Raw genomic sequence first — 27,165 nt, forward strand, 5'->3', positions numbered from 1 at the left:
ATGCCCCAACGAATACCAAGGGCCCTGCAAATTAATTTGCTGAAACTTCTGCAACTGAAAATAAATTCCCTGTAGCTGAATAGGGTGTCTCTGCAGCAAGCACACCATCTGCAGGGTGAGCAGCGTGCCTAAGGTCCCTTTTACACCGGCCAATCAGGCAAACAAAACGCTTGTTCCAGATTATTGCACTGTATAAACAGGGCAATAAACAGCCGATAAATGAGCAAAACTCTAAAACCGGCTAATTGTATTATAAATGCCAAAAATATAATCATTGTCGGCAGCACATCTCCCTGTGTAAACAGGGAGACGTGCTGCCGACATGATAGACATGTATGGGGACAGGCACCTGTCCCCATACATAGCTCCTTGTGAAAGCCGCAAATGAGCCCCAATTAACAAGCTGTCTCATTGATGGCACATATTTACACAGTCCACATTGAGCTGTGTAAAGACCACCTTAAGCCAACCAAGAGGAAACAGTCCAGCAAGATACGCCTAAGGGTATGTTCACACGGCCTATTTACGGACGTAAATCGGGCGTTTTTGCCCCGAATTACGCCCGAAAATAGCGCCTCAATAGCGCTGACAAACATCTGCCCATTGAAAGCAATGGGCAGACGTTTGTCTGTTCACACGAGGCGTATATTTACGCGCCGCTGTCAAATGACGGCGCGTAACTAGACGCCCGCGTCAAAGAAGTGACCTGTCACTTCTTTGGCCGTAATTGGAGCCGTTATTCATTGACTCCAATGAATAGCAGCGCTAATTACGGCCGTAATTGACGCGGCGTTCAAGCGCCTGCACATGCCGGTACGGCTGAAATTACGGGGATGTTTTCAGGCTGAAACATCCCCGTAATTTCAGCCGTTACGGACCCCCGCCGTGTGAACATACCCTAATTTATCATACAGCGGACTGCTGCAATAAATTTGGCAAGTCTGCCTGATCAAGTTCAACATTTGATACTTAAAAACGCCAGTTGATAAAGGAAGGCAAAGCCACCCTTTTAGGCATAAACCAAATTAGTCATTAAGTGGAAAACTTGTTCCTGATGCCTACTGGTAATCAGAAAGATCCCCTAGCTCCTTTTTAATTGTAACCCCACTAGCCCAAAACCTATAACATGATCTGTTTAAAATGCAGTCCATTCAACTTTTGGTAACCTTACACTTGTAATGTAGGACAAATTACTAAAAGCTCAGGCTCCATGCCTACTAAAAATAAAGAAAATATATATAATAGGCTTCAATGATACCCTCCATAGGATTATGTCCACTGTGATGTACCCATAAAGACTCTAGCAGTGGCTTTGGAAGGTGTACATGGCCTTTGAGTAAGAGGACAAACAAAAGCAAGTCACACAAATAAAGTAGGAGACGTTACAAAGAAAAATATGACGTTTAATCCATGATCTAAGTCTCAACAGTATTTGCTTTTTGTTGGTAAAAGCATTTGATGTAAGTATTGTCACAAGAGCCCCACAACATATGCTGCAAGGAAGTCTCTGGTACAAAATCAATCATTCATGTGAGGCAGCCATTTTGAATATGCAAGACCTCTTTACAGCATATAAATGTAGGGTTCCCTTCTAAAGTGTCATGTTTCAATAAGTTAATGGAAGACGACTTCCTGTTGGGGCAGCAATTACTTGAAGTTCTTTGCAAAGTCCTCCCCCTTTTTAATAGAGCCTTTCAGCTCTCCCATGGCTTCTGCTACCAGCTTCTCCTCAAAGGCAGACAGCTTCCCCAGGCCCAAGTTCTTCTCAATGCCACTTTTCTATTGGGAGGAAAGAAACATGTATTAAAGCATGACTGAATCTATTTGAGCACAAAGATAGAAGCCTCTAGTTTAAAAAGCTTTTGCTGGCCGCAGAGGTGTCCCAATGGACGTGGAAAAGTTAGATTTTTTTCAAATTAGAAATCCTGCAAAGCCCCTTAGACAAATGAGTAGGGAAAAGGTTTTTTTTTTTTACATCAGTACAATGATTAGGTGCAGGTCATAGTGTAAAATGGCTTCACAAAACGTAGTATAGCTTGGGTGCCAAATAATAGCCAATGGGGCTTTTTTTACCCAGCTACAAAACTATACCCACACCTTAGTGCCCCTAGTTCATATGCACACCACATTTTTATTTATTTTAAATTGATGGAGGTGTGCAAGATACAGAATGAATGTTAAAAGGGTTGTCCAGTCATAAGAAATTGATAACCTATCCTAAGGCTAGGCCATAGACATCTGATCGGTGGGGGTCTAAATCCCAGCAACTTCGGCCGATCAGTAGTTTCTAAAGTCCCTAGGCATTTCCCTCTTCATTCCTTACCGGCTCGTATTGTGAATCGCCGACTCTTGTCGCAGCGGTTCATATTACAGCCTTCTCCCATTGAACGAAATGGGGGATAGCTGCAATACTGCTACAAGTGTCAGCGATTCACAGTACAAGCTATGACCGTAATAAAAGGGAAGCAGCACTCGTACAAGCGTCAGAGGTGCCGCGAGTCGGACCGCCAGCGTTCAGATATTGAATGCTTACCCTGAGGATAGGCCATCAATTTCTTATGACTGGACAACCCCTTTAACTTTGGCATGCTAGCAATGTTTTACATACCCCCAGCAGCAGAGGAGTTGAGAAATATATGCTCTCAGTTTCTTCAGATCTGACAAATGCACATTCAATGACACCTTCCTTTCCATTCATAGCATCCAGAAGAGAAAAGACAAAACGTGCACCAGCATAGGCCATGGAAAGTGTCGCAGACCCTAAAGGGAGAAAGAACGGCAGGTTTGTACAGTTGTCACTTAATGGCACAATGCTCTATCACCAAATTCAGCGATTGTCCCCACAACTGCATGAAAACAAATTTGGCTGACTAAATCATGGGGGGGGGTTGGTTGTTTGTACAGAACGTGTTACGTGACACACCCAAAGACGAGCACTGGACGGTTGGTTAAAAAAAAATATGAATATACGAGTTCCTACATGGGAGGATAATGTGGGTGCATAAGTGATCTCAGCAGGTTGCCAATTTTGCGTTCGCTGTGCAGTAACGGTTGGTAATATGGTTTTGTTTTTGATCGAACATGCTGACAAAGTTTGTTTTGGTAGAAAGTGAAGCCACATTAGTTTTGGCCTATCAAATTGGGCTCAGTGCTCTACCTTCTGATGACTATGGAAAGCCACATGATAAATTGTGCATGGAAAGGTCACCAGTTTGACAAATAAGGTGTACCGAATGTTTCAGGTGACTTAAGAATAAGCAGTCATGTGTAGATGAGGAATCACATTATTTCTTGCCATTATATGACTTTTTACTGCATGTTTTAGTGGTTTTCACCTCTGTAGGCTCTAAGGCTACACTGCAACTTTGGCCACAACACAGCCAATAATTACCATGTGCGCCTGTTTGCATCGCACATATTTAAAGTGAACGTGGTTGCGCTGCGATCCAGATTGCTGTGACCGCAACCCAACTCTAGCAAGAAATCCAAACCTGCTGGATTTCTTGCAACCATTGGGTCTGGCAACATTCACTTTAATTGTGTTGCGGCAAAATTCGACATGTAGCCTAGCCTAATTCTCGGTTTTCTCTGAGCTAGTCGGTGGAGTAGCTATCAGGTCTATACAATGCACACACAAGACAGAACATACAGCATTATACAGCAGTGCAGCGGTGAATCCAGCACTGGGACGAGACCAGTCTTACTATATATAAGCTGCAACAGCGTCTGTCTAACTCTGCGCCCTCCCCTGCCCCACCGAATTATGAGCAGCTCTTACCTGATCCCCCAAGGAGTTGAAAGCCTATCTTAGCTTAAAGAGGCTCTGTCACCAGATTTTGCAACCCCTATCTCGTATTGCAGCAGATCGGCGCTGCAATGTAGATAAGAGTAACGTTTGTTTTTTTTTGTTTTTAAAACAAGCATTTTTGGCCAAGTTATGACCATTTTTATATTTATGCAACTGGGCGTGTATTATGTGTATGTACATCTGGGCGTGTATTATGTGTATGTACATCTGGGCGTGTATTGTGTGTGTTACATCTGGGCGTGTATTGTGTGTGTTACATCTGGGCGTTTTTACTTCTTTTACTAGCTGGGCGTTGTGAGTAGAAGTGTATGATGCTGACGAATCAGCATCATCCACTTCTCTTCGTTACCACCCAGCTTCTGGCAGTGCACAGAGACACAGCGTGTTCGAGAGATCACACTGACGTCACTTCCTGCCCCAGGTCCTGCATAGTGTCGGACGAGCGAGGACACATCGGCACCAGAGGCTACATTTGATTCTGCAGCAGCATCGGCGTTTGCAGGTAAGTCGATGTAGCTACGTCAGCATCATACACTTCTATTCACAACGCCCAGCTAGTAAAACAAGTAAAAACGCCCAGATGTACATACACAATACACGCCCACTTGTACATAACTTTAAACACGCCCAGTTGTACTTTAGAAAGCCTCATTTGCATAAATATAAAAATGGTCATAACTTGGCCAAAAATGCTACTTAAAAAAAACAAAACAAAACACCTTACTCTTATCTACATTGCAGCGCCGATCTGCTGCAATAGGAGATAGGGGTTGCAAAATCTGGTGACAGAGCCTCTTTAAGGGGATAGATAAGTAAATTTGAAGTGCGTAAACTGTAAGGAATGGGGGGGGGGGGCGCGCGCTGATAAATAGAGCAAGAGGCAAATGTCTAATAGGACATTAAAGAGGCTCTGTCACCAGATTATAAGTGCCCTATCTCCTACATAATCTGATTGGCGCTGTAATGTAGAGAACAGCAGTGGTTTTTATTTCGAAAAACGATCATTTTTGAGCAAGTTATGAGCAATTTTAGATTTATGCTAATTAGTTTCTTAATGGCCAACTGGGCGTGTTTTTACTTTTGACCAAGTGGGCGTTGTACAGAGAAGTGATGACGCTGACCAATCAGCCTCATACACTTCTCATTGTTCCAGCCCTGCTTCTTTCACTGCACAATCACACTAACAATGGGCTGGAACAATGAGAATTGTATGACGCCGATTGTCAACAAAACACGCCCAGTTGGTCATTAAGAAACTAACTAGCATAAATCTAATATTGCTCATAACTTACTAAAAAATTATCGTTTTTCAAAATAAAACCACTTCTGTTATCTACATTACAGCGCCGATCCGATTATGTAGGAGATAGGGCACTTATCTGGTGACAGAGCCTCTTTAAAGACATCTCTTATTTGCTTGTACTATTGACTTAGGCTTCATGCACACCACCGTGCCCATAATTACGGGCACGGTCGGCCACTTTCACAGGCCGTCCTCCCATTATAAAGTATAGGAGCACGGTCAGTAAAATGAAAAAAAAATAAATAAATACGTCCTGGCTGGAGGTAATGTATATTCATTGTCAGGACACTGCAGTAACGTTAGTGTGTTTATGTGGCTGCACATAGCGATAAATGAATGGAGAGAAGTGTATGACGATGATTGGTCAGCATCATACACTCCTCTGTACAACGCCCACTCGGCCAAAAAGTAAGACACGCCCAGTTCATTAAGAAACTCATTAGCATAAAGCTAAAATAGGTCATAACTCCATAAAAAATAATCGTTTTTCTAAATAAAAAAAACACTGCTGTAATCTACATTACAGCGCCGTTCACATAATGTACAATATAGGTCACTTATAATGTGGTGACAGAGCCTCTTTAAAGGAGTTTTCCCATGAGGGATATTTATGACATATCCAAAGGATGTGTCATAAATGTCAGATAGATGTGGGTTCCACCCCTGGGACCCACACCCATCTCTAGAACAGGGTCCCTAAACCCCGTTCCACCTCTGTGTCAGCTGATTTCCAACCGTGAAGGTGAAAACCGCGTAGCTCGCATGCTACACTGCTTCCGTAACCGCTATTCACTACTATTGGAGTCACGGAAACAGCGTAACGGCGGGCTATGCGGTTTTCGTAACTCCTGACCATAAAGTCAGGAAGTGGCCAGGAGTCCGTGATAGACAAAGCTAGAACGGGGTTTAGGGGGCCCTGTTCTAGAGATAGGTGCGGGTCCCAGAGGCAGGACCCGCATCCATAGGATATGTCAAATGTCCCTCATGGGAAAACCCTTTAAATTCTGCAACAAAACACCCTTAAGCGGGACTGTTAGTGACCATGGGTTTGGAAAATACTTACATAAATGGCCCAAACGATGAAACGAAAGCTAGTTGGTTACGAGCACACTATACTGTCGAAGATGCAAATGTGGTGTTTTGTAACATTGAAATGTAGAAAGTTTGGCTTCATCTATAAGGAAGGCCACACACCTCCAGTTATTACTGAAATACTAACACCTACAGGTATACTGCATTATAGTACTGAATTAGTGTCAGAATTTGCCTAGCTCCTCTGTGGCAGATTTATGGCATCTTATATTTGGGTCAGATAATGACCAGGTCATGCCAGACAAGTTCTCCCCAATAACATGACATTTAGGCATGTTATATCAGGCCATGCAGTTTATTCCCTCCTAGCCAGAATTCTCTATAACCCTACACATAATGAACAGAGTCTAAATACCACTCCCTAAGGCTGTTTTCTTAAGTACTGAAGAAAGGTTGTTGCGGATGGGTGGCAGTTGTGGGTTAAATAAAGAGGACTGGGAGGAAATTCCTGACATTCCCAATCAAGTATCACCTCTCCACCCCAAATGGGCTAATTACCTATACATTATACACCTTGCTAAATGCTTCCCAGGTGGACATGATATATGTCCCAAAAATGTTTGCACCTTTTACCACGACTGGCAACATCCTCAGATTCAGGGCTCCTGGGTCCAGTGTGTGTGCGTGTGGAATTGGGTTCACACACTAGATTTGCTGGATCTACAATGATTCAGACCCAAGCGCACATTCCTGCATGAAACAGTGCCACACCAGAAAAACTAATAGCCAGAAACTAAATGAATGATCATATCCCTAACCCAATGAATAGCATTAACACCTTTCCCCTATATTCATATGCACGGTGGTACTCCCGATAAAGTCCATGATTTGGGACTTCGAGGCGGGGCATCCTGAGTGACCGCATCTTACCTCGGCTTCATGTACTGAGCGGGGAATCCAGCCGCAATCGCTGCTATCGGAGACTCTGTCCTTGTGGTGGGTGCACAGGACACCCCCCCCCCCTGCACCGTCGGAGCAGCTCATTTGCTCCGGGAGTCATCAGTGTCTCCAGTGAGACACGCCGCCCTAGGGATCGTTGGCCATCTTGGGGCCTGCTGCTCTTCCACGAGTGGGGTCGGCCGGGTGGTTGCACCGGAGCTGCTGCCTTACATCTTCCCCTCGGGGAGGGTCTTGGAGCCCCCTGTACTTCTTCCCGGGGACGTTTTCTTGCCGGCGAGGGCTGCTGGCGTCACACACCTGTCCTCCACGTGGAGTCGCCGGCCATCTTGGGGCCTGCCATTCTGCCTCATCCGGAGCCGGCTGGCCACTGCTGCTGGCCTGGAGGCTGTTGGGGGACTCCCCACTGCATCTGGGACCTCCGGCTGCCTCACGGAGGGGGGACTGTGAGGTGATCATCCCCACTCACAGGGGACGCTGGAGGGAGCTGAAAAACCGTTGCCTGGCTCTCTAAAGGTGTAGATCCTGAGTGACCGATCCTTCCTCATCAGGAGGTTGGCGGCAATTTTGAGTGCTGTTAGTCTTCTTTCAAAGTACAGCACCCGGACCAGAGATATCGCCTGGTACTGAGTACAGTGTATCCCCTTTCAAGGACTGAGTCTAATCTTCTGCTGAATACGAGGGCCACATAGAGGCCTGTTGCGTGCACATTTTGAACTCTGCTTGTTTCAACCCTGGGCTGCATGCTTGTAATCTGGCATAAATACCATCTGGATAACTACATTGCCTGTTGTACCGGCCTGACTGCTCATACTTCACCATCATCTGGCCTCAATAATAGCTGAATGCTTGTGACGTTGCTGCCATCTAGTGGTCGTCCTAGTCCTATTTGTTGCACCATTTTTTTTTTGTTCTATAAATTGCAAATTCTGATAAAATGCTGAGGCCGTAACCCTGAAATATAGGAGACTACCCGCCTGACCTAATCCAGCACTTCCATCTCTCTCCCTGTCTTGATAATGGACAAATTTCTTCATAGACACGCTCAGCCTCCATGTCTTACTAGGCAATCTCAAGGGACCAACCCTAAACCAGAAGTAATGACAAAGGGAAAATTCGGTAAAGATAAACAGGGGCCTAGACCTCCTCAGACTCACTCTGCATCACTGTCTTGTCTCCAGTTTGGAGAAGTTCCAGGGAATGAGGACATCACTCCACCAAACCCATCTCCGGCTGACAGTCCTTGCGAGAGCAGTCTTGTACTTGTCTGCCGAACTGGCAAGGGGGCGTGTCACTGCTACACAGTAAGAGCTGGAGAGGGGCGCATGTGCACTCGAGAGATTAGCCTTGTACTTGTCTGGCAAGGGGGCGTGTCACGGCTACGGACAGCGGAAGAGCTAGAGAGAGGAGAGCGTGCATGCGCGTTCAGCTCTTGCACTGTTTGAAGCAGAGACACGCCACCTTGCCAGTTCGGCAGACAAGTACAAGACAGTGCTCTCGCAAGAGATCAGTCTTGTCCTTGTCTGCCGACAGCTGAAGAATGAGAGCGTGCGCGCTCCTCTCCAGCTCTTGATGTAACACGGTCCGTAGCTGATTGGACAGTGTCACAGCCATGTTACACGACCCATTGACAGTTCAGGGGGTTATTTTAATATTGGGCGCCAATTATAACGGCACGGATATCTAAATAATGGAGTAGGGTAGAAAAAAAAAAAAAAAAAAAAAAAGTAGTCAAGTGCCCCAGGGTTTGTGAAGCCTTGCCTATTACATGCTGCACATGTATGTGAAAGTTTCTCTTTAATGAGCAGTTTTCCAGATCTTTTAATAGATAAAAAAAAACAACAATTTATAGGTACCAACTGACCTGATCCAGCTTTAGCTTTGACCACCTCGGTTCCTGCCTCTTGGATTCTGGCAGTAAGCGCTTCCAACTGATCTTGGGGAAATTCTACCTTCGGTGTGCACTATTCATAAAAAGAAAAAAAAAATACGATTTTATAAGAGTCACTTAGAATTATCATTAACAGATGTACTGTCAAATAATTGTTTCACATTCATATGCAGTTTGATAGGTCCTTAAAGGGCCTCTGTCATTGAGCAGAGGCACCTTGAAGCAGGCCTGTCAGCATTCCTGACATGACGGTTAGTAAATACTTGTATTGTCCATAAAAAAATTTGCGCAACTTCTTAAAACTCTGCATTGTGTCATTCCTCCTAAAAATGTATGAACCAACAACCAGGTGTCCCTCCAGTCAGCACTGACAAGGTCACACCCAGTTGTCAATTTTATACATTTCCAGTATACACTTACACTATGTTATATCCCTTTAAACAGCAGTCACTAACATTTCAGTGGAGTATTGAAGGATTTAAGTGTCCCCTTAGCACACTGTTGTACCATTCTGAATCCGAGTGAAATGGTTTTAATAAAACGGCTGAAATGTATTCACAACAACGTAAATGATCCAGTTGTTGTATATACCAATAAAGGGGTTTTCCCATGAAGGACATTAATGACATATTTACAGGATGTCATAAATGTCAGATAGAGGTGGGTCCCACCTGTCTAGATCAGGACCCCCTAATCCCGGTTCTAGCTTTTTGCACTCACGCTGACTCCCGGCCACGTCCTGATTACATGGTCGGAGTTAAGAAAACAGCGTAACTCGCTGAGCTACGCCGTTTCCTTAACTCCCATAACAGTGAATGGCAGTTACAGAAGCAGCATAGCCCACGAGCTATGCGGTTTCCATAATTACAATTCAGTTCTATGGGACTTGCGCTGTTTTCGTAACTCCGACCATGTAATCAGGAAGTGGCTGGGAGTCAGCGTGACTACAGAAAGCTAGAACGGGGTTTAGGGCACCCTGATCTAGAGAGGTACGGGTCCCAGAGGGACAAACACACACACACTTGATAATGAGACAGCAGATAATCACTGTCTAAACATACCTGAGAGATCACTGGAATAATTGTTTTGCCAGCGTGCCCACCAACCACAGGAACATTCACACGAGCTGGATCCAGCCCCTGAAAGTAAATATACTCATGATATATTTTATATGTTTACATTACCAAAAATAAAATACTAGGTATTTCACATAAAAATTATATATTGATGTTATTTAGACATAGGTTGAACTTAATAGGCATGTCTTTTTTCAACAGCACTAACTATAACTATATCCAATGATCACCGGTATGAACACATTGGTTTGGTGTTGCAGGGTGGGGCCTATAGAGCAAGAAAGAAGCCTCATTACCTTCAGCTCTGCGACAAAGGTGTTGGCCCTTACGATGTCAAGTGTCGTCACACCAAAAATACGGTTAGGATTGTAAACACCGTGTTTCTTAAAAATTTCTGATGTGATAGGAATTGTTGAGTTCACCTATATAAAATAAAAAATTAGGCATCACGCGAGTTTAGACATCCATATATAAAACTAGTATAGGGCCCCCTCCCCATCCAAGACATTTATTGTATATATACAGGAAATGCCATGTCTAGAACAGGGACCTTCTCTTGCTCTGAGGGGACCCTGTTCTGGAGACTGGTCATGGCCCACACCTATTTTATACGCAACTCCCAATATCAAAAGAAAAAAAATTACTCACTGGATTTGCAATGATGCAGATCATGGCTTCTGGACAAGTTTTTGCACAAGCATCAGTGAGTGTAGCAACAATAGATGCATTGGTGTTGAAAAGATCATCACGGGTCATTCCTGTAGGAACGATAACAAATCAAAATAGAGCTGTACAATTGTATCAAACAACTATACACCTTACAGTAGCAAGCGGAAACCTACAGCTAAAAGCTCTAATGCATAGTAGGACCAACTTACCAGGTTTTCTAGGGACACCAGCAGGGATGACTACTACATCAGCACCTTTCAAGCTTTCTGCTAGCTGCTCGGCTCCAATGTATCCTGTAACATGTGAGGGTGTTTAGAGACAGTGCATTACAATATAAAGGTAAGCAATCTGAACTTACAGAACACAGAGCAGCACACCAACATAATAATATCTATTAGTTGTAAATATCACTATATTAAAATAATTTGGTCCGCTGACAAATCACCTCGGATCATGGAGCAGCATAACAGACTGAAAAATACATGTTTTGTACACATTTCATTTGCACAGAAATTAGTTTTTCCAGAAACTATGACTACAGGGACTAGAGATAAAAGGCACACGGGACATAGAATCCGGTTAATCTCTCCTAGAAGGCAATAAGAAACGTCAGATAACAAAACCACCCAAAAATGTTGCACCAGCAGCAAAATTAGAGACATTTGCTGCCTTGTTGAGCTCTGATGGAAAGTGGTCTAGTCAATGTTCAAACCCCTCACCACAAGGGTATTCTGGTCACTGTTGCCCATCTCTCATAGACACTAGTGGAAAAATCGGAATGAACGCATTTTCCACGCATGCTCAGGTAGAAACGTGAGACCACGCACTCGTATTCTTAGTCTGTAGGTGGTCTGTGCCCCACACAAATCAGACATTTCCAGCATAAAGCCAATTGATATGCCATGAACAAGCGATACGGGGAAAAGTCTATAAACTATTATCCATAAACGTTTGTCTATGGACACATAGAACATGAGTGAGTATGTATGAATTTTTCGGGTACTTTACCTGTCACCTTTGCTCTGGTTTCAATGTGGCTCAAGTCTGCAGCGACACCAGGTGTGTGGGCAATATCATAGAGAGACAGGTTACTAATTAAGGGACTGTTCTTCAGTAAGAGAGAAAGAGGCTGCCCGATTCCTCCAGATGCACCAAGGACTGCCACTCTAGCATTGTTCTGAAAGACATTCAGAAAAGGTTACTCTTTATTAACTTAATAGATTAGGGCTGGGCAATTAATAGAAAACACAAAGAAAACCACAAAACTCAGCACAATTAACAGTCGTCATCTTATACATTTCGGTTTCTTCAACTTTTTTTTCCCCGGTTTTGACTTTAGCGGAGTCCTCAGGACGCAGATACAGTTGAATACAATGGTAGAGCAGGGAGTTGTAAAGTCCCTTTCTGATTCACTATGTATCGCCGGACACTCACAGCTCAGCGCAGACAGGCACAAGGCAGTGATGTCATCGCGCCTGTCTGTGCCACACAGACCAAAGGAGCAGAGGGATCTCCTCCACTCGTCATTGGAACGGGGCTAGGCGAATATGTATTTTATTAGCCACTATTAGGCTGTGTGGTGGCAGCTATGGGGGCATTGTAATGTGTGGAGGGCAGCTACAGTATGGGGGTATTATAGTGTGTGGGCAGCACTATAGTGGCAGTGTCAGGGGGTATATTATATACTGTAGTATACAGCAGATGCAGGGGATAAATATTTTACCTGTGCAGCCACTTTAATTTTTCCACACTGGTATAATTGTCATCAATAATGCTTTAACAGTAAAAAAAAAAAATGTGGACTTTAATAGACATCAATAGAAAAGTATAAGATTAGAAAAAAAATATTCTAGACAATGGGTACCTGGCACCTGACTTTAGTCTTTTTTTGTATGAAAAGTGGGTGTCCCATCAGGAGGAAAAAAAAAAAAAAAAAACACCACACACTAGTTGGCGTAAAGGCCCTTTTATACAGGCAGCGATTAACCGAGGAACGAACAAACTGATTGCATCTTTTATGTAGCCCTAAAAAAGGGGTTGCTTGTCCGCAGCGCACTTTCCTGTCTAAACAGGTGCAGCGGGCAAGATGCAAATGTATTGGAGCGAACGATCATATAACCCCGATCGTCACACATTCTTAATTATTGCTCCGTTATACTGGAGCAAACAAGCATCAACAGACAAGCTGTATTAGGGTTCAGCACTCGTTAAAGGTGGCAAAACAGACAATTTTAAGGCCCAGTTCACATTTTTTGGCGATGATTTTCATGCGGAAAATGTCTCAGAACGAGCGCCAAAAAACAGACTAATTCGCCCCCCATTGATTTCAAATTGAAGGCAGAGGTTTTTTCCCACGGGCGGCTTTGCCACTCACAGGAAAGAAAGGCTGCATGTCCTTTGCCGTTTATCCGCCTCTGACCTCCCATTGAAATCAAAGAAAGAAAAAAAAAAAAAAAAGACGCTGGTTTTTGAGCGTTTTTCGGCCGCAGTCCTGAATGGCCGCAAGCAAAAACTGCTAAGAAAAAGCACAGGCAGGTCCAAATCTGCCTTAATTCCTGAAGGAATTTGAGGCTGATTTTTTAAAACATTTTTTATGCCTGCAAAATTCTATGAACATGGCCTAAAGGCACTATTACACCGGACAATTTGGGCCGGTGCAGCGAGCGCCGTTCAACGTTGATCGACGCTCTATTGCTCATGGCACACGGAGCTATGTATGGGTAGGAGCGGTCATTACTCCGATCACTCATCCCCATACGATAGTGTCGGCAGCGCATCTCCCAGAGTATGTGCCGCCAACGATAGTATTTTACTTTAAAACGATAGGTTTACATGCTGATCGTTGCCCTGTTTACACAGGGCAATCATCGGCAACGAGAGTCTGCCCGATAATCACCCAGTGTAAAGCCCCCTTTAGGCTGGATGCTGAAACCCATGACAAGCGGTTATCTTCAGGGGAAGTTACAGGCGTCCTCATATTACATTCTGCCTACATAAAAGAATGGGGGGCCACGGAATACATGGCTGCACTGTCTTTCTAACGTTTCTCCACTCTGGCTAATATGGAAAGGGTTGTCTTTAAGGGAGTTTTTTTTTAGTCCAAAGTATCTGCAATATTGTTTTATTACATTATAAAAAAAATAAAAAAAGTCTCTGATAGCAGGCCATGCAAGGTGGGTGACTAACGGCAGCTCCACATGACCATTACTGCTGCACTAAGACATTTACATCACCTCTACACACACATCAATCAACTTCACGCCGGATCAACGGAGTGCACGCTGGCAAAGGTGAAAAGGACCATTAAACGTGGTGACAGCTCACGCAGCATCCTATGGGCAGGCAGGCGTTGGCAGAAACACATCACTATAGGAGAATCACAAAAGCGGGTGCCCTACAGAGGGTATTGTTCAGCTGGATATACACAGATACTGGTCATTACACAAAAAAAAAATATATATATATATATATATATATTTTTTAAAGGGGACATGTCATCTCTCCGGAGGTCCATTTTAGTAAGGAACTGCATTCCCCATGAAAAAGCAATTCTGGAACATATTTTATTAGAACTGTACATCGTGCCATTCCTCGGTTATCCCACCAAGAAATTTATAAAGCAAAATTAACTAGGAGTTACCAGTTGAGGGATCGTGTCCCTACACAGACTGACAATGACCAATCAGTGCTGACAGTGAGACTGCAGGGACATTCCTTAAACACCCAGTTGTCAATTTATGCATACATTTTTAGGAGGAATAACAGGAGGAACAGAGTTAAGATAAATATTCTGGATCATCTTTTCTTGTCTGGGGGATACAAGTCATTACTTATATAGACACATTAGGAGAGATGACAGGTCCGTTTAATGAAAGTGTGTCACCTTGGAAGCATTACAATAATTATTCTTGCCTAGCACATTAGCCGCCACCATAAAGGCCAGATAGCGGCAATACAGCTGATAAAGAATGACTAATGGGAAGTCAGCCATCAAGCGGACTTCCTTATAACCACCGTTTATAGCAGGTCCAGCAGTCCGCACATGTCCCAGTCTAAATGGATAATGAACCTAAAGGCTCCCCCGCTTTCATTGGGTGAAAAGTTGTATGCGATCTATTGTCCTCTGTTATCAGCCATTTCAAGGTGGGGAGAGGCTGACTGCAGTGTTCCTCAATGACTGCTTCCATAATCCCTATGATGATCACACGTAGGATACGTGCTGGATTTAGGTGCAATGCTTTGCTATAAAGAGAATAAGTCTTAGGCAGAGCACGCGGGGCCTGACGCCCATCAGAGGGCGACCTAATGCCGAGACTTGTAGTTGAAGGCAGCCACGAGCTCTATCGCAACGTCAGCTCGGCCGCCTGAGGACACTACGAGAATACCCAGAACAGACCGGCTCATGGGCGCCCCCAATACACCCTGAACCCTCTCCCACCCAGCACCCTATGAGCGGCTACCTGTGCGCTGGTGGAAAGTCCCCGGATGAGGCCGGACGCGGCGGGTCTTCCAATACGGGACAACATGACGGTTACAGGCGCTGAGATATCGAGCTACAGACTGAGCAACCGGTGACTCCAACGACCTCCAGCAGCAGAGACAGCGCGAGGGGGCGTTTCTAAAGGGAACGTCTGGCGTCACCAATGACCTTTCGTCAGGCAGATAAAGGCGGGCGTAAAGAAACGCGCATGCGCAGTGTTTTCGATAATGGCGGTTCTGGCTGTATATAGCTCTGTCTTGTACAACATTATGGCAACCAATGCAACGTACTAAAATAGAAATTCTATTTACAAAAACAAAGAAAGAAAAACTAACGTACCCGTTGCAATGCATTAGGAAGCCTAAATAAAACATTGCCGTAGTGTCAGTGTGATGTGTGTCATCTTTGCGCTCTTACCCCTCCCATAGCAACGTCCAGGGCGTTCCTAGCAACGAGAATTTAGCTGGTGCTCGTATGTGTTGTTGGATCCGGGACTGAGTGGACTGATAAGCGTGGGACAGTTGTGTAGTGTGCTATGCTGGTAAGTACTGACAAACCGCAAAGATCCTATAAGGCCTCATGCACACAATGGCTCAGTAATGTACCGAGCAGTAATAGAGCTTCCATAGAGGTCCATCAGCCATTTTGAACCATTTTGGTTTGTGGCGTTTTTGAGGCAATTTTGTGGTCAGTGGCATCTTTTTTCAAAGACCTACAGATAAAGTGGGCAATTGCCCTCCGATAAATAGCGAAAAAAGCCACACAGGGTGTACACCACGAATTGATATATAAGGGGAAAAGGGGAGAGGGAGGAAAATTGTGTGACTGATTAGGAATTCTAACAATAAAATAAAAAATCTTTATTATAGTTCAATATTACTAAATTACGTTAAATTAAAAATCCAATGTTTAATAACCATATAGCGCAGATGTCCCCTATTTCTGCACTGCGGACTAATAGGTCCTAGTATATGGAGAGCCTGTTGAGTGTAGAAACCAATAATGCTATTGAGCAATGTATGGTGCCCATATCCCTTAGGGACTGTGCGGAGATAAGGGGACTATATAATCAACTCCTATCCATTAATTAAACTGCACTAACACTAAATAAGAGAATTGACCCTATTCATGATGTAAATGCTATTCCAAAAATCACTATTCTGAAAGTAGAAATGTGTACAATGTGTCACTGGTGTCACAAGTCTCTCCTCCGGGCTGTAAATCAAAGCCCAGCAGTGAAGAGGCCCCACTTATTGCCCGTGTTCAGACGCACTGAGAACCAAACAGTTCAAGGAACCTCGCAACAGATGCCCTCTGCTCAAAAAGCAGCGAGAGACGGGCCAGCGTACACCAAAATGACAGCAGAAAAAGCCGGGTGGCGAATACTATCCTGGATGCCGTCAGCCTTTCTCCACGAGACCGGGGTAAGCGGTGATCGTGGAGAACGTTGAGCGCATACACCAGTGACTTTAAATAACTCACATACGAGGCGGTAAGATAGAGTAGCCGCGTGTGTAATGAACACCATACATGTAACCTGTGGATGATAGGGATAACCAGACTCTAGGAAGTAAACATTGGACAGTTAAAATGTTACCAAACACCCGACGCGCGTTTCGCCGGCTCCTTCAAAGGTAGCAGTATCCAGGTATGGCATTTTTTTTTAGCCATTTTCCCATAGGCTTCTTTATAAGACTTTAAAAATACCAGAAAAAAAACAAGCAAGGACACTTAATGAAAAACGACATGGGAGGTATCTCATGGCAGGAGGTACTGTAACGGTATGTTCACACGCTCCAACAAAAAACGTCTATAAAATACGGAGCAGGTTTCCGTTTTTTTGACGGAATCGATAGCGCAGTCGACTGCGCTATTGATTCTGTCATTAAAATACAAACCTGCCGGAATGGTGACGAACGGAAACCATTAGCAATGTTTCCGTCACCATTGATATCAATGGTGACGGAAACGGAAGCTGTGGTTTCAGTTTGACTTTCCGTTACGGGGTTCCATGACGGAAACCTCCGACAGAACTCCGGAACGGAAAGCGAACGGTGATGTGAACCGGCCCTTATCGGTTTAATACCTTATTTTCCCATACTTCCCAGATATTCAAATATTTAAACTCTTATTTAACTTGAGATGCATTTTTTCAAGTCTAACCGCCCTATTACAATACTGAAGCCACATGGACTTATTTGGGGAAATCGGGGATATCCATTTACTTGCTATAGATTTCCTAGCATAGTACAGAAGTTTTTTTACCGACTCTCATATATTTTTTTTTGATTAGTGTTACTGAATTTGAAGTTAAAGAGGCTCTGTCACCAGATTATAAGTGCCCTATCTCCTACCTAATCTGATCGGCGCTGTAATGTAGATAACAGTGGTTTTTAGTTAGAAAAACTATCATTTTTGAGCAAGTTATAAACAATTTTAGATTTATTCTAATTAGTTTCTTAATGCCCAACTGGGCGTTTTTTACCCTTTTTACCAAGTGGGCGTTGTAAAGAGAAGTGTATGACGCTGACCAATAAGCGTCATACACTTCTCTTCATTCATGTTTAGCTTGTTTCACTGCACTCGCGACATCACGCTGTGCTGTCACATACTCCCAAAGTAACTTTACCGAAGTGTCTTGACAGTGAATAGATATTGCCTCCAGCCAGGCTGCGATGTCTATTCACACTCCCGACACTTCGGTAAAGTTTCTGTGGGACTTACTCACAGCACAGCGTTATCTCGCAAGATCACGCTGTGCTGTCATTCCCAGCATGATCTCGGGAGATCACGCTGTGCTGTGAGTAAGTCCCACAGAAACTTTACCGAAGTGTCGGGAGTGCGAATAGACATCACATCCTGGCTGTGCAGTGAAATAAGCTAAACATGAATGAAGAGAAGTGTATGACGCTGATTGGTCACTGATTGGTCAGCGTCATACACTTCTCTTTACAACGGCCAGTTGGTAAAAAGTTAAAAAACGCCCATTTGGGCAATAAGAAACTCATTAGCATAAATCTAAAATTGTTCATATCTTACTCAAAAATGATCGTTTTTCAAAATAAAAACCACTGTTGTTATCTACATTACAGCGCCGATCAGATTAGGTAGGAGATAGGGCACTTATAATCTGGTGACAGAGCCTCTTTAATTTCTATATCCCCCAAAATACAGACCAAGGGGTTCCTGGATATCTCCATGTCACAGACTCCCCCAAACATATTAAACACCTCCATCCAGAATTCCTGAATTAATTTACATTCCCAAAACATATGCAGAAAACCTGCTTTTTCCTGCAAACATTTTGGAGAAATATCTTTTTTCATTTTATCAAATTTGGCAAGTTTAACCAGGGAAAAATATAGTCTATGAATTATGTAAAACTGAGAAATTCTATAAGCAAAGCTCGGGGATAAGCTGGTTGTTGCTTTATAAATTCTATCCCATTGACTCTTAGGAATATACCCTAGCTCTTTCTCCCATGCCTGCAATGCAGGTGAGGTCTTTTTAAATTCTATTTTGGTTTTAATCTCTTTATTAACTTTCGCAAGGAATCTCTTTTTATTAGCACATTTTTCCCACAGATTAATCAGCGCTAATCTACTACATTTAGAATTCACTATAGTTTTTTCTTCTTCATATATGCTGTTAAGTTGGGCATAATAAAACCATGCCTCTTGACCTATGGGAAATTCCCTTTTTAGCTCAACCAGTGATTTATGCCGGTTACCCTGAAAATAATGCATCACCTAATATATCCCCATTTTCAACCAATAACAGCCCTCATTTTGAAAAAAATTTATGTGTTAACTCTTTATTTCCCCATACAGGTGATTGCTCTATAAACCTTTTATTTAAAAAAAAATGGCCTTAAAGGGGTTTTCCAGCTTCTGACAACTGATGACCTATCCACCGGATAGGTCATGAGTACATGATCTGTGGGGGTCCGACACCCGGGCCCCGCACAGACCAGCTGGTCCGGTGTCTCCGTGCACCGGAGAAACATGCTGGAAGTAGTTAGCTCCGGCCACGAATAGCGGCCGAGATGCAGTACTGCAGCTCCGCTCTTATTCAAGTGAATAGGAGTGAATCTGCAGTTCTGCAGCACGGTTGCTATGCTATGTACGAAGCCAACTGCTTCCGGCTCCGTACATAGCATTATGTGCCATAACATCCGGTGCCCTCAGGCCACCGGAGCGTCTTATCGGTGCGGGGCCTGGGTGTCGGACCCGCACCGATGATATACTGATAACCTATCCGGTGGATAAGTCATCAGTCCTCAGAAGGTGGACAATACCTTTAATCTTAACCCAATCCTTCTAATTTTTAATAAAAACTAATTATAACGTTTCACCAAACACACTCATACATATTATAGATAGATAGATATATATATATTTATTTTTACAAAAAAATCCCTTTAAAAAGGTGTACATAACCTTTAAAGGAGTTGTCTAAATTGGAGAGTCCCTTTTTGTTAGAAGGCTCCTCCGGCCAGAAGCTGATCTCAGGGTGCCCCACTGCTACCAATCAGCTGGAATTTGTGGGGAAACATGGCAGGGAACTATGTGTCAAGTGTATTCTTTGACCGCTCCTATTAGCCAAACGGCAGAATATTGTTTTGTGGCAATTTGGCTAATAGGAGAGCAGATCTGCCTCCATCCTATGCTGCTCTTATATAGGGAACCATAGTCTGATGACGGATCCACTTTAATAACATTATGAGTGTGCTGCAATTAAAAATAAAGTAGTTGGTTTTTTTGTTCCAGAAATATGGCTGAGTTGGTATTATGTACAGCGACAGAACTATACAACATTCTGAACCAGTCTACTAAATTCTCTAAGCTTGCTGAACCAAATTATTTATGTCTTCTGGGTAAGTATTGGAAACATTCATGGTGACAAAGCACGGTGAGGTTTTTAGGATACTGGAATAAATGGATGTAGGACTTTAGAGTACCAGTTGCTATCCGCCATCATTCCTGGCAGTCTCCACGGACCGTGTTATTTGGCATGTTTTTGTAATAGCATATACTTGTAATATATATGTGTTTCAATTAGGGCTGTCACGATACCAGAATTTAGACTTCGATACCGATACTTCGTGTGGCATTGCGATCTCGATACCAAAAACGATACTTTGCCAACAATGATAATAATAATTAAAAAAAAGTTCTTCCATTTTCTGATGTGGGGCACATGGTGTAATGAATTTTGAACCTCCATGTGTCTCACATTAATAGTAATTAACCCCATCATGTTTCTCACAGTCATAATAGACAGCATTGGGTTAATGTGTAAGGTACATGATGGGGTTAATTACTATGTGAGGCACATGGAGGTTCAAAATTCATAATACCTCATGCCTCACATTAATAAGTGAAAGAAAGCAGTTTTTATTTTTTTACAGCGTACACATCATAAATGACGCTATAAATTTGTTGTGCAGGTTACTACGGTCGTGACGATATAGAGTATGTGTATATTTTATGTATTGAGACTTTTATTTTAATGTTTATTGTAAAAAAACATTTTTATTTTTTTTTTAAAAAATTTATTTAACATTATTTGATTTTTATTTTACTTTTCTATTTTTAAACTTTAATGTACTGGCATATATCTATAAACTGATAGTCACATGCAGTTGTTAGTACATACCTAAGTATGCCCTAGCAGGAAATATGGTCAGACAGCCCTGGGGTCCTTCAATGGACCCTGGGCAGTCTGTCCATATATGGTATGTCCCTCGATTGCATCACAGGAATTCCCTGTGACGCGATCCAAGGGGCATCCCCCTTCCCATTCTCCCCTTGAATGCTGTGATCAGCTTTGATTGCGGCATTCAAGGGAATAACGGTGGAGACCAGAGTTTTTTCCCTGACAAGTGTGCGCGCGTGGTCAGTATGAGGTGATGTGGCCGGCATTGAAGACAGAACATGGGGGTGTTTTGGAGTGCGCCGCCATGTTCTCTGGATTCAATGCCGCCACTCATTAGTGCAGCGCCGGCCGCATTACACCATGCTGACTGCGAGCACACATGCTTGTCAGGAGTGGAGCAATGACTGTATTACAGATATATTACATACCCGCAGCCCTGCTCCGACTACATTCATGTATTACAATACTAAGCTGTTCAGCCGCACAGCTTAGTATCGAAATACATGAATTAACGGTATTGTACCATTTGAGGGTGCACGGCATCGAAATAGTATAGATATTTTGATGCATTGTGCAACCCTAGTTTCAATACATATTTGGAAAGTCTTATGTAAACCCATAGACCAGTGCCAGATTTACATCTCAGGAGCCCGGAGGCACAGATTGTGGGGCACCTTAGACTGCCCACGAAGCAGGCCACACGTTTAGTCAGGTATGGCATAAACTAGTTGTCTGCTCTTACAATATAAAGCAGGACATAAAGCGGTGCACTGCTCACATCTAGCACCCTTGTCCCTCCTTGGGTGTCCTTCTCTCACTCATGCTATATTCCCTACTTAGTGATGGAGTATCTGGCTTCAATCGGCTCATAGCGATATGGAACCTCAGTAAATATTAGGAAACCAAACTCACATGTAAATAGAGATCAGGTATTAATTTGGGCTTAAAATCAATAATTCTAAAAAATCAAGTTAGTAAAAACGTATCACATAGGTGGTAATAACTTCCCATATGTCATCATACACCCCTTCCTCTATAGCGGCATGTAAGGTGCAAGTATCGTCTGGCGAGACCTTGGTTATGAGAGAATAGTATCCCATAATAAAACATGTTTATGGGTCTATTCACACTGGGGTTTGCAGCGTACATCGGAGGTATTTGTACTTCCTGATGTATTTCTCTGATGGATCCCACTGTATAGGCACACAGTGGCATCTGTCAGCCGTAGACACCCATGTATAAAAAAATGTATACCGAGTGGGAGAAGTTTTTTTGCGGGATGTATGGAATAACGCAGCAGGCTGCACTATTCCATGCAGCTAAAAAAAAAGTATACTGAGTATTTCAGCTTGACAGAGGGCCAAAATATCAATATTTTGGTCTCCATCTGGTGAGTGAGGGCCTGTGTATATGTTTGATGTATGCGCTGGGAGCTTTCCTGGCACATACGCCAAGCGGACACTGCAACCGCAGCTCATCTCAGGGTATATTCAAATCTGCAATCGGAGACTCCGTCAAATTGGAAGGGGAAAATAGCGCTACATGAAGCTCTATTTTTCTTGTCAAAACGACCGATACCTCGGCGCGACCCAATGGACCTCATTGTAAATCAAAGAGGTTCATCGGGCACTGCTGGTATCCATCGTGCGATGGATCTGCCACTGCGTCGTGGCTTCCATGATAAACGGTAGCCACGACGCAGATGTGAATTGAGCCTTAAGTAGATGTTTATTAAAGTAGTTTAACAAATAAGAGCCCTCATTTCTTATTAAAAAAAAGAAAATGAACTTGAAGAAATGATTATGTAAACTTTGTGAGTTCTACCTGCATTTCCTAATGAATAAATGAAGTGAACAGATGTCCATCTTTTCTATAAATCATTTTTTGTTCATCCTATAGATGCACGCTCAAAGAGGGAGTACAATGAGAGTCACATTATTACTGCAAGACGAGCTAAGCAGGTACATTAGAAAAGATCTATAAATAGTGTGAATTTACAAAATGCCTCACATGGCATATATGGCTTCATCTTTACTTATGCCACTACATGGCTGGCATACATTTTCACCAATTTTGTGAGGTAAAACATTGTCCATATCTTTAGCTCACATGTGTATTTGTCCTTCCTATATTGTAGTATGTCATAATACAACATTTTTCATATACGCTATATACCTCTGGACAATGCAACCTCCCTATGATTATTATAGCAATTTTCTTATATCATTCATTTAGGATGGAGTTCGTTATTTTAGTCTTTCATTGTGATTAATTACACTACATTTCAATTTGTCCCATCTATCAAGTATTATTGCTTTCTATTTACTTAACGAGCGCCGATCGACGACACAGCTGGTCAATCGGCGCTCGTTTTCTCCATTCACAAGAAGCAACGATCGTTACGTATGGGGACGAACGATTGGTACTAGGATCTGCATAAGTTAAAGTGCATTTACAAATGGTAGAGAACTTACTCAGATGACATCTATAAAGCTTTCCCTTTTGGTAGAAGCGCTCTCATAACAGTTTTCTTATCAGTGCCAATATATCTAATTGACATGCTTCTTTTTTTCTAGTCATTTATATAGAGGAGGTAGCCATGGTCGTAATATGGATCCATTTTGTGCCATAATAGGGCACCCATAGAGATGCACAGGGCATCTACTGTATTGTTTTTTCTTCCGTCGGACTCCATACCAATGCATTACTTCTAGGGGAGGGTAGCTCCATGCATTTGGCACCTGACAGAGCCTGTACAGCAGGCCGTAGGGGTCTGTACTAAGGAGCCATACATACAGCATCTGGGCACTGCCATACAGGCTCCGTGCCCTCAGCCTTTATCTGACTGTGAATAGTGCAATGCAATCTTTGATTTTCTCGTCTATAGAATGAAGACATGTCTTTCCTATTACCAGAGTCTATAGAGTTGGACTGCATGAAGTACTCTGTGGTATATGATAGCCAAACTGATTCTTTGGATGGCGAAGGTTAGAGAGTGATTTTCAATACTATAAAGCAGCAGCCATGTCTTTGAATATTTTAACCCTTAAATCACTTCACAGGTCCAGCTATACTATGTGCCAAGGTCATGTCACAAATCACTCGTCTCCCAGTGCTGGTGCTGAAAGGAGGGTATGAAGAATTCTCTGGCTATTACCATTTCTTCAGGTCTCAGAAAGTGTTTTGGATGCCCCAGGTACCTGCACTTTTCTGCAGTTCGGCACAACCTTCTATGCACGGTTTTATATGTATGGGTTAGGTAGCAGAATACGTGTGTTTTTAGTTGTTGTTATGTGCCGATATACAAGTCAGTTTATGGTTAGCTAGGATGTCATGGACCGGTTGGAAAGTTAGAGCGCAGAGGCCGGCAGTGCACCTTTTCTTACATTATGAAGAGTTAATATATACTGAGCATAACATATAGAATCCTCTTAGTAAAGTCATATTATGTCTGCATTTCCTGTAGGAAATTGATGAATTTCAGCCGTATCCTATTGAAATCATACCGGGTTTGTTATACATGGGTGATCTACGACAAGCCAATGACAGACACATACAAAAGGACTTGAAGATTAAATCTCATGTTAATGTCTCCCTAGAGATTACAAATTTGTAAGTAATAACTGTGAACACGACAGCACTAAATACACGTTCTAAACTTACTGACTCTTTTGCCAGTATGTGGTTTTGCTCACAGGATTGGTTTATTGTTGGGTGGAGAGCAAGTGCACTGTACCACAACAAATTTTCCTGACTTTAACTTTACCATAGCCCTGTCCCATAAATCTAGAGGCTACACCCCCAAAACCACTGCATTTATATGTATACATAAGATACCTGCCATATTAGTGACAATATACTGCAAACAAAGAGTAAGTGTGAACAAAATTGGAGTTATAATCCTCTATGACAAGCAGGTATAGCAGAGGTGGCCACGTATGTGCATGGCTCTCTACACTGAAGTATATGTGAGTAAGGCCTTATTCAGACGAACGTGTAATACGTCCGTGTGACGGCTGTTGAAACAACGGACCGTGTGAAGGGTCCATGAGAAAATAGGACATGTCCTATTTTTTCACGCTTCCCTCCATAGCCTCTAGTCTATGGGGGATGCGTGATATCGCGTCCCGCAGCATAGAGCATGGATGCACCAAGGACGTAAAAAACGACCGTTTTTCACGTCCGAGATATGCATCGCCCGTCTGAATCTAGCCTAATGGAGACAGCTGAGCCTTTACTTCAAAAGGGAAATATATGGCCACCTATTCACCGCTTCTCAGACAGTTTTCTATTTTTAGTGAATAAATCAACTAGATGAAAACACATTACTACACATTAGAAGACTTGTTGGAAACTTTTGTTTTTTTAACATTTGTTTTAAACTTTTCTTCTACAGTGCTTTGCCAAGTGAACAAGTATTGCACATTCCAGTTCCAGATTCATGCGATACAGATCTTCTCCAATTTTTTCCAAGTGCTTGTCAATTCATAGGTAAATATGGCTGTAAATTTGGAAAAATAAAACAGTTTGAAAAATAAAAAATCTCCTAGAAAAATCAACATAATACCAAGTTACTTAGAGTAAAAGGATTCAAATTAGGTGCTATTATGGAATGTTTGGCTCAAACCTATGGGGACGCCACAGGACATGTTTAGTACTACAGTTCTGTGCTGTGTGCTGCCTGCCTTTTCTACATTTGTCTTTTTGTTGACACTTACCTCAGCTACTGAGATTCTTTACCTATTGGTTTTCCACTAAATAAGCTAGTGCTGCTTCAATCCACCATGAGGGCAGCAGCCAGTTTAACCTTTAAACTGCTAACCTGTACCTTCTAGAAAAAAGTTACATTCACTCCACAGAGCTCTCCGCCATGCTGCACCTCCTAACCATTTCTGCTCTCATATCAACATGTGATCCTACTCTGGAACACATTGCAGAGCAATTTGGTTCTCTTGTGTTCCAAGATTATCACTGCTGGTTGGTATTTGAAATCCTTTGTACTGACCTTTGCCTGTTTTTTGACAATCCTTGCCTGCCGCCTGCGCTGACCTTTAGCTATATTTACCATGACGAATCTCTGCTGCCTGCCCTAAACTTTAGCTCTCCTGACCACCCTGTTCTATTTACGTTAGCCGTCACCAAGGGAGACTACTCTTGGGGTAGCGACCTGGGGTTCCTCCGCAGCGAAATCTACATCCCTGTACAGGGGCTAAAGGGTGTAGACAAGGGGTTCCCTTAGACTCCGCTCCCTAGAGTAGCCCTAAGTTATATCTCTTGGTGACAAGGAGGGTTCACACCGCCCCCTGCTGGCTCAGTTACATCCCATTCCTCGGGCTTCGTGACAATTTGTTTTGCATATTGGTCATTTTGTATGTTTTATACTTTCCCTGTGAAGCACTGTGGAATATGTTAATGCTATATAAATCAAGTTATTATGTTATATATACAATAAAATAAGTAGCAAATTAGACAATATACATATAATATAAAATGTCCATAGATAGTAGCAAAATAGGTAATAGTAAATACTGGTGCATCTAATTCTTAATCAAAGGTTTGCATCCCGATACCTTTTGTTTCTTTTTCCTAGATTCTCACATAGCAACAAATTGTGCCGTTCTTGTCTCTTCCACGTTAGGGATCAGCCGCAGCAGTGCTGTGTTAATAGCTTATATCATCCATTACAGAAAATGTACACTCCAGGTAACGTGTGAATACTTGTCCAAGAGAGAAAGAAGAAGAAGCAAATAACGTCACCAGCTCTCTGATCTAATATGGTTTTTGTATTTTTCAGGAGACTTGGAATCATGTTCTTAAGTGCAAAACGAATATGAGACCAAACAGAGGATTTGTACAGCAGCTGTCTGAATGGGAAAAGACAACTTTAGGGCACCAGCTTACTGATATAGCAGATCCCAAGTTTTAATGATCTTGCCCTTACCAAATCGGAATTATTCGTCATACAGTGGCAGGAATTACTGCTTTTTTTTATCTAAATTAACTATTTTCCCATTTCCATTAAATGGACAATACATATAATGTATACACTGAATGAAATAGTTCACCAAGAAGACCAATGTATAAATGTGCTGGAATATATAACGTTTGTAGAGTCTTTATTCAATAGTAGAAGACTGTGAAAAGTTCTCTTGTCATTCTTTATAGTCACTAGCATATTGCCATGGTTTGTATTATTGTATATACAGTATCTTGTATGTCATTGATACCCCACTATTTATCATGTATGGTGGTGGTGAAGACACTCAAAAGATAACAAAGTATCCTCATGGT

At 42.7% G+C, this 27,165-nt stretch overlaps 2 protein-coding genes across 3 annotated transcripts; one reads left to right on the forward strand and one right to left on the reverse strand.

Annotated features, from left to right (window-relative positions):
- Window positions 1–1,382: 1,382 nt before the first annotated feature.
- Window positions 1,383–15,368, reverse strand: MDH2 (malate dehydrogenase 2). Its single transcript, XM_075852987.1, has 9 exons — window positions 15,197–15,368; window positions 11,745–11,913; window positions 10,946–11,029; window positions 10,716–10,825; window positions 10,364–10,489; window positions 10,053–10,130; window positions 8,965–9,064; window positions 2,609–2,760; window positions 1,383–1,779 (listed from the first exon to the last, which is right to left on the reverse strand). The coding sequence occupies exons 1-9, from the start codon at window positions 15,260–15,262 to the stop codon at window positions 1,648–1,650; spliced, it is 1,017 nt and encodes a 338-aa protein (XP_075709102.1). The 5' UTR covers window positions 15,263–15,368; the 3' UTR covers window positions 1,383–1,647.
- STYXL1 (serine/threonine/tyrosine interacting like 1) lies at window positions 14,912–26,983 on the forward strand. 2 transcript variants are annotated; one of them, XM_075852988.1, is made up of 9 exons: window positions 14,912–15,757; window positions 19,986–20,092; window positions 22,774–22,835; window positions 23,762–23,861; window positions 23,937–24,070; window positions 24,341–24,486; window positions 25,271–25,365; window positions 26,465–26,577; window positions 26,669–26,983. In XM_075852988.1, exons 2-9 carry the CDS (start codon window positions 19,990–19,992, stop codon window positions 26,798–26,800), a joined length of 885 nt encoding a protein of 294 aa, XP_075709103.1. In that variant the 5' UTR covers window positions 14,912–15,757; window positions 19,986–19,989; the 3' UTR covers window positions 26,801–26,983. The 2 variants fall into 2 exon arrangements, with proteins under 2 accessions (XP_075709103.1, XP_075709104.1); XM_075852989.1 differs by lacking the exon at window positions 19,986–20,092 and having other exon boundaries at window positions 14,913–15,757.
- Window positions 26,984–27,165: the final 182 nt, after the last annotated feature.

The sequence above is a fragment of the Rhinoderma darwinii genome, chromosome 2, assembly GCF_050947455.1.
Source record: "Rhinoderma darwinii isolate aRhiDar2 chromosome 2, aRhiDar2.hap1, whole genome shotgun sequence".
NCBI classification, from domain to species: Eukaryota; Metazoa; Chordata; class Amphibia; order Anura; family Rhinodermatidae; genus Rhinoderma; species Rhinoderma darwinii.

Bases quoted from the DNA above. Each gene is read 5' to 3' on its own strand.
- MDH2 (XM_075852987.1), bottom strand. From the start codon at position 15,262: ATGTTGTCCCGTATTGGAAGACCCGCCGCGTCCGGCCTCATCCGGGGA. The intron at 11,914-15,196 runs GTAGCCGCTCAT...AATGTCTTTCAG, and splicing joins GACTTTCCACCAGCGCACAG to AACAATGCTAGAGTGGCAGT. The intron at 11,030-11,744 runs GTAAAGTACCCG...CACATGTTACAG, and splicing joins AACCAGAGCAAAGGTGACAG to GATACATTGGAGCCGAGCAG.
- STYXL1 (XM_075852988.1), top strand. From the start codon at position 19,990: ATGGCTGAGTTGGTATTATGTACAGCGACAGAACTATACAACATTCTG. The intron at 25,366-26,464 runs GTAAATATGGCT...TCTTTTTCCTAG, and splicing joins AAGTGCTTGTCAATTCATAG to ATTCTCACATAGCAACAAAT. The intron at 26,578-26,668 runs GTAACGTGTGAA...TGTATTTTTCAG, and splicing joins ACAGAAAATGTACACTCCAG to GAGACTTGGAATCATGTTCT.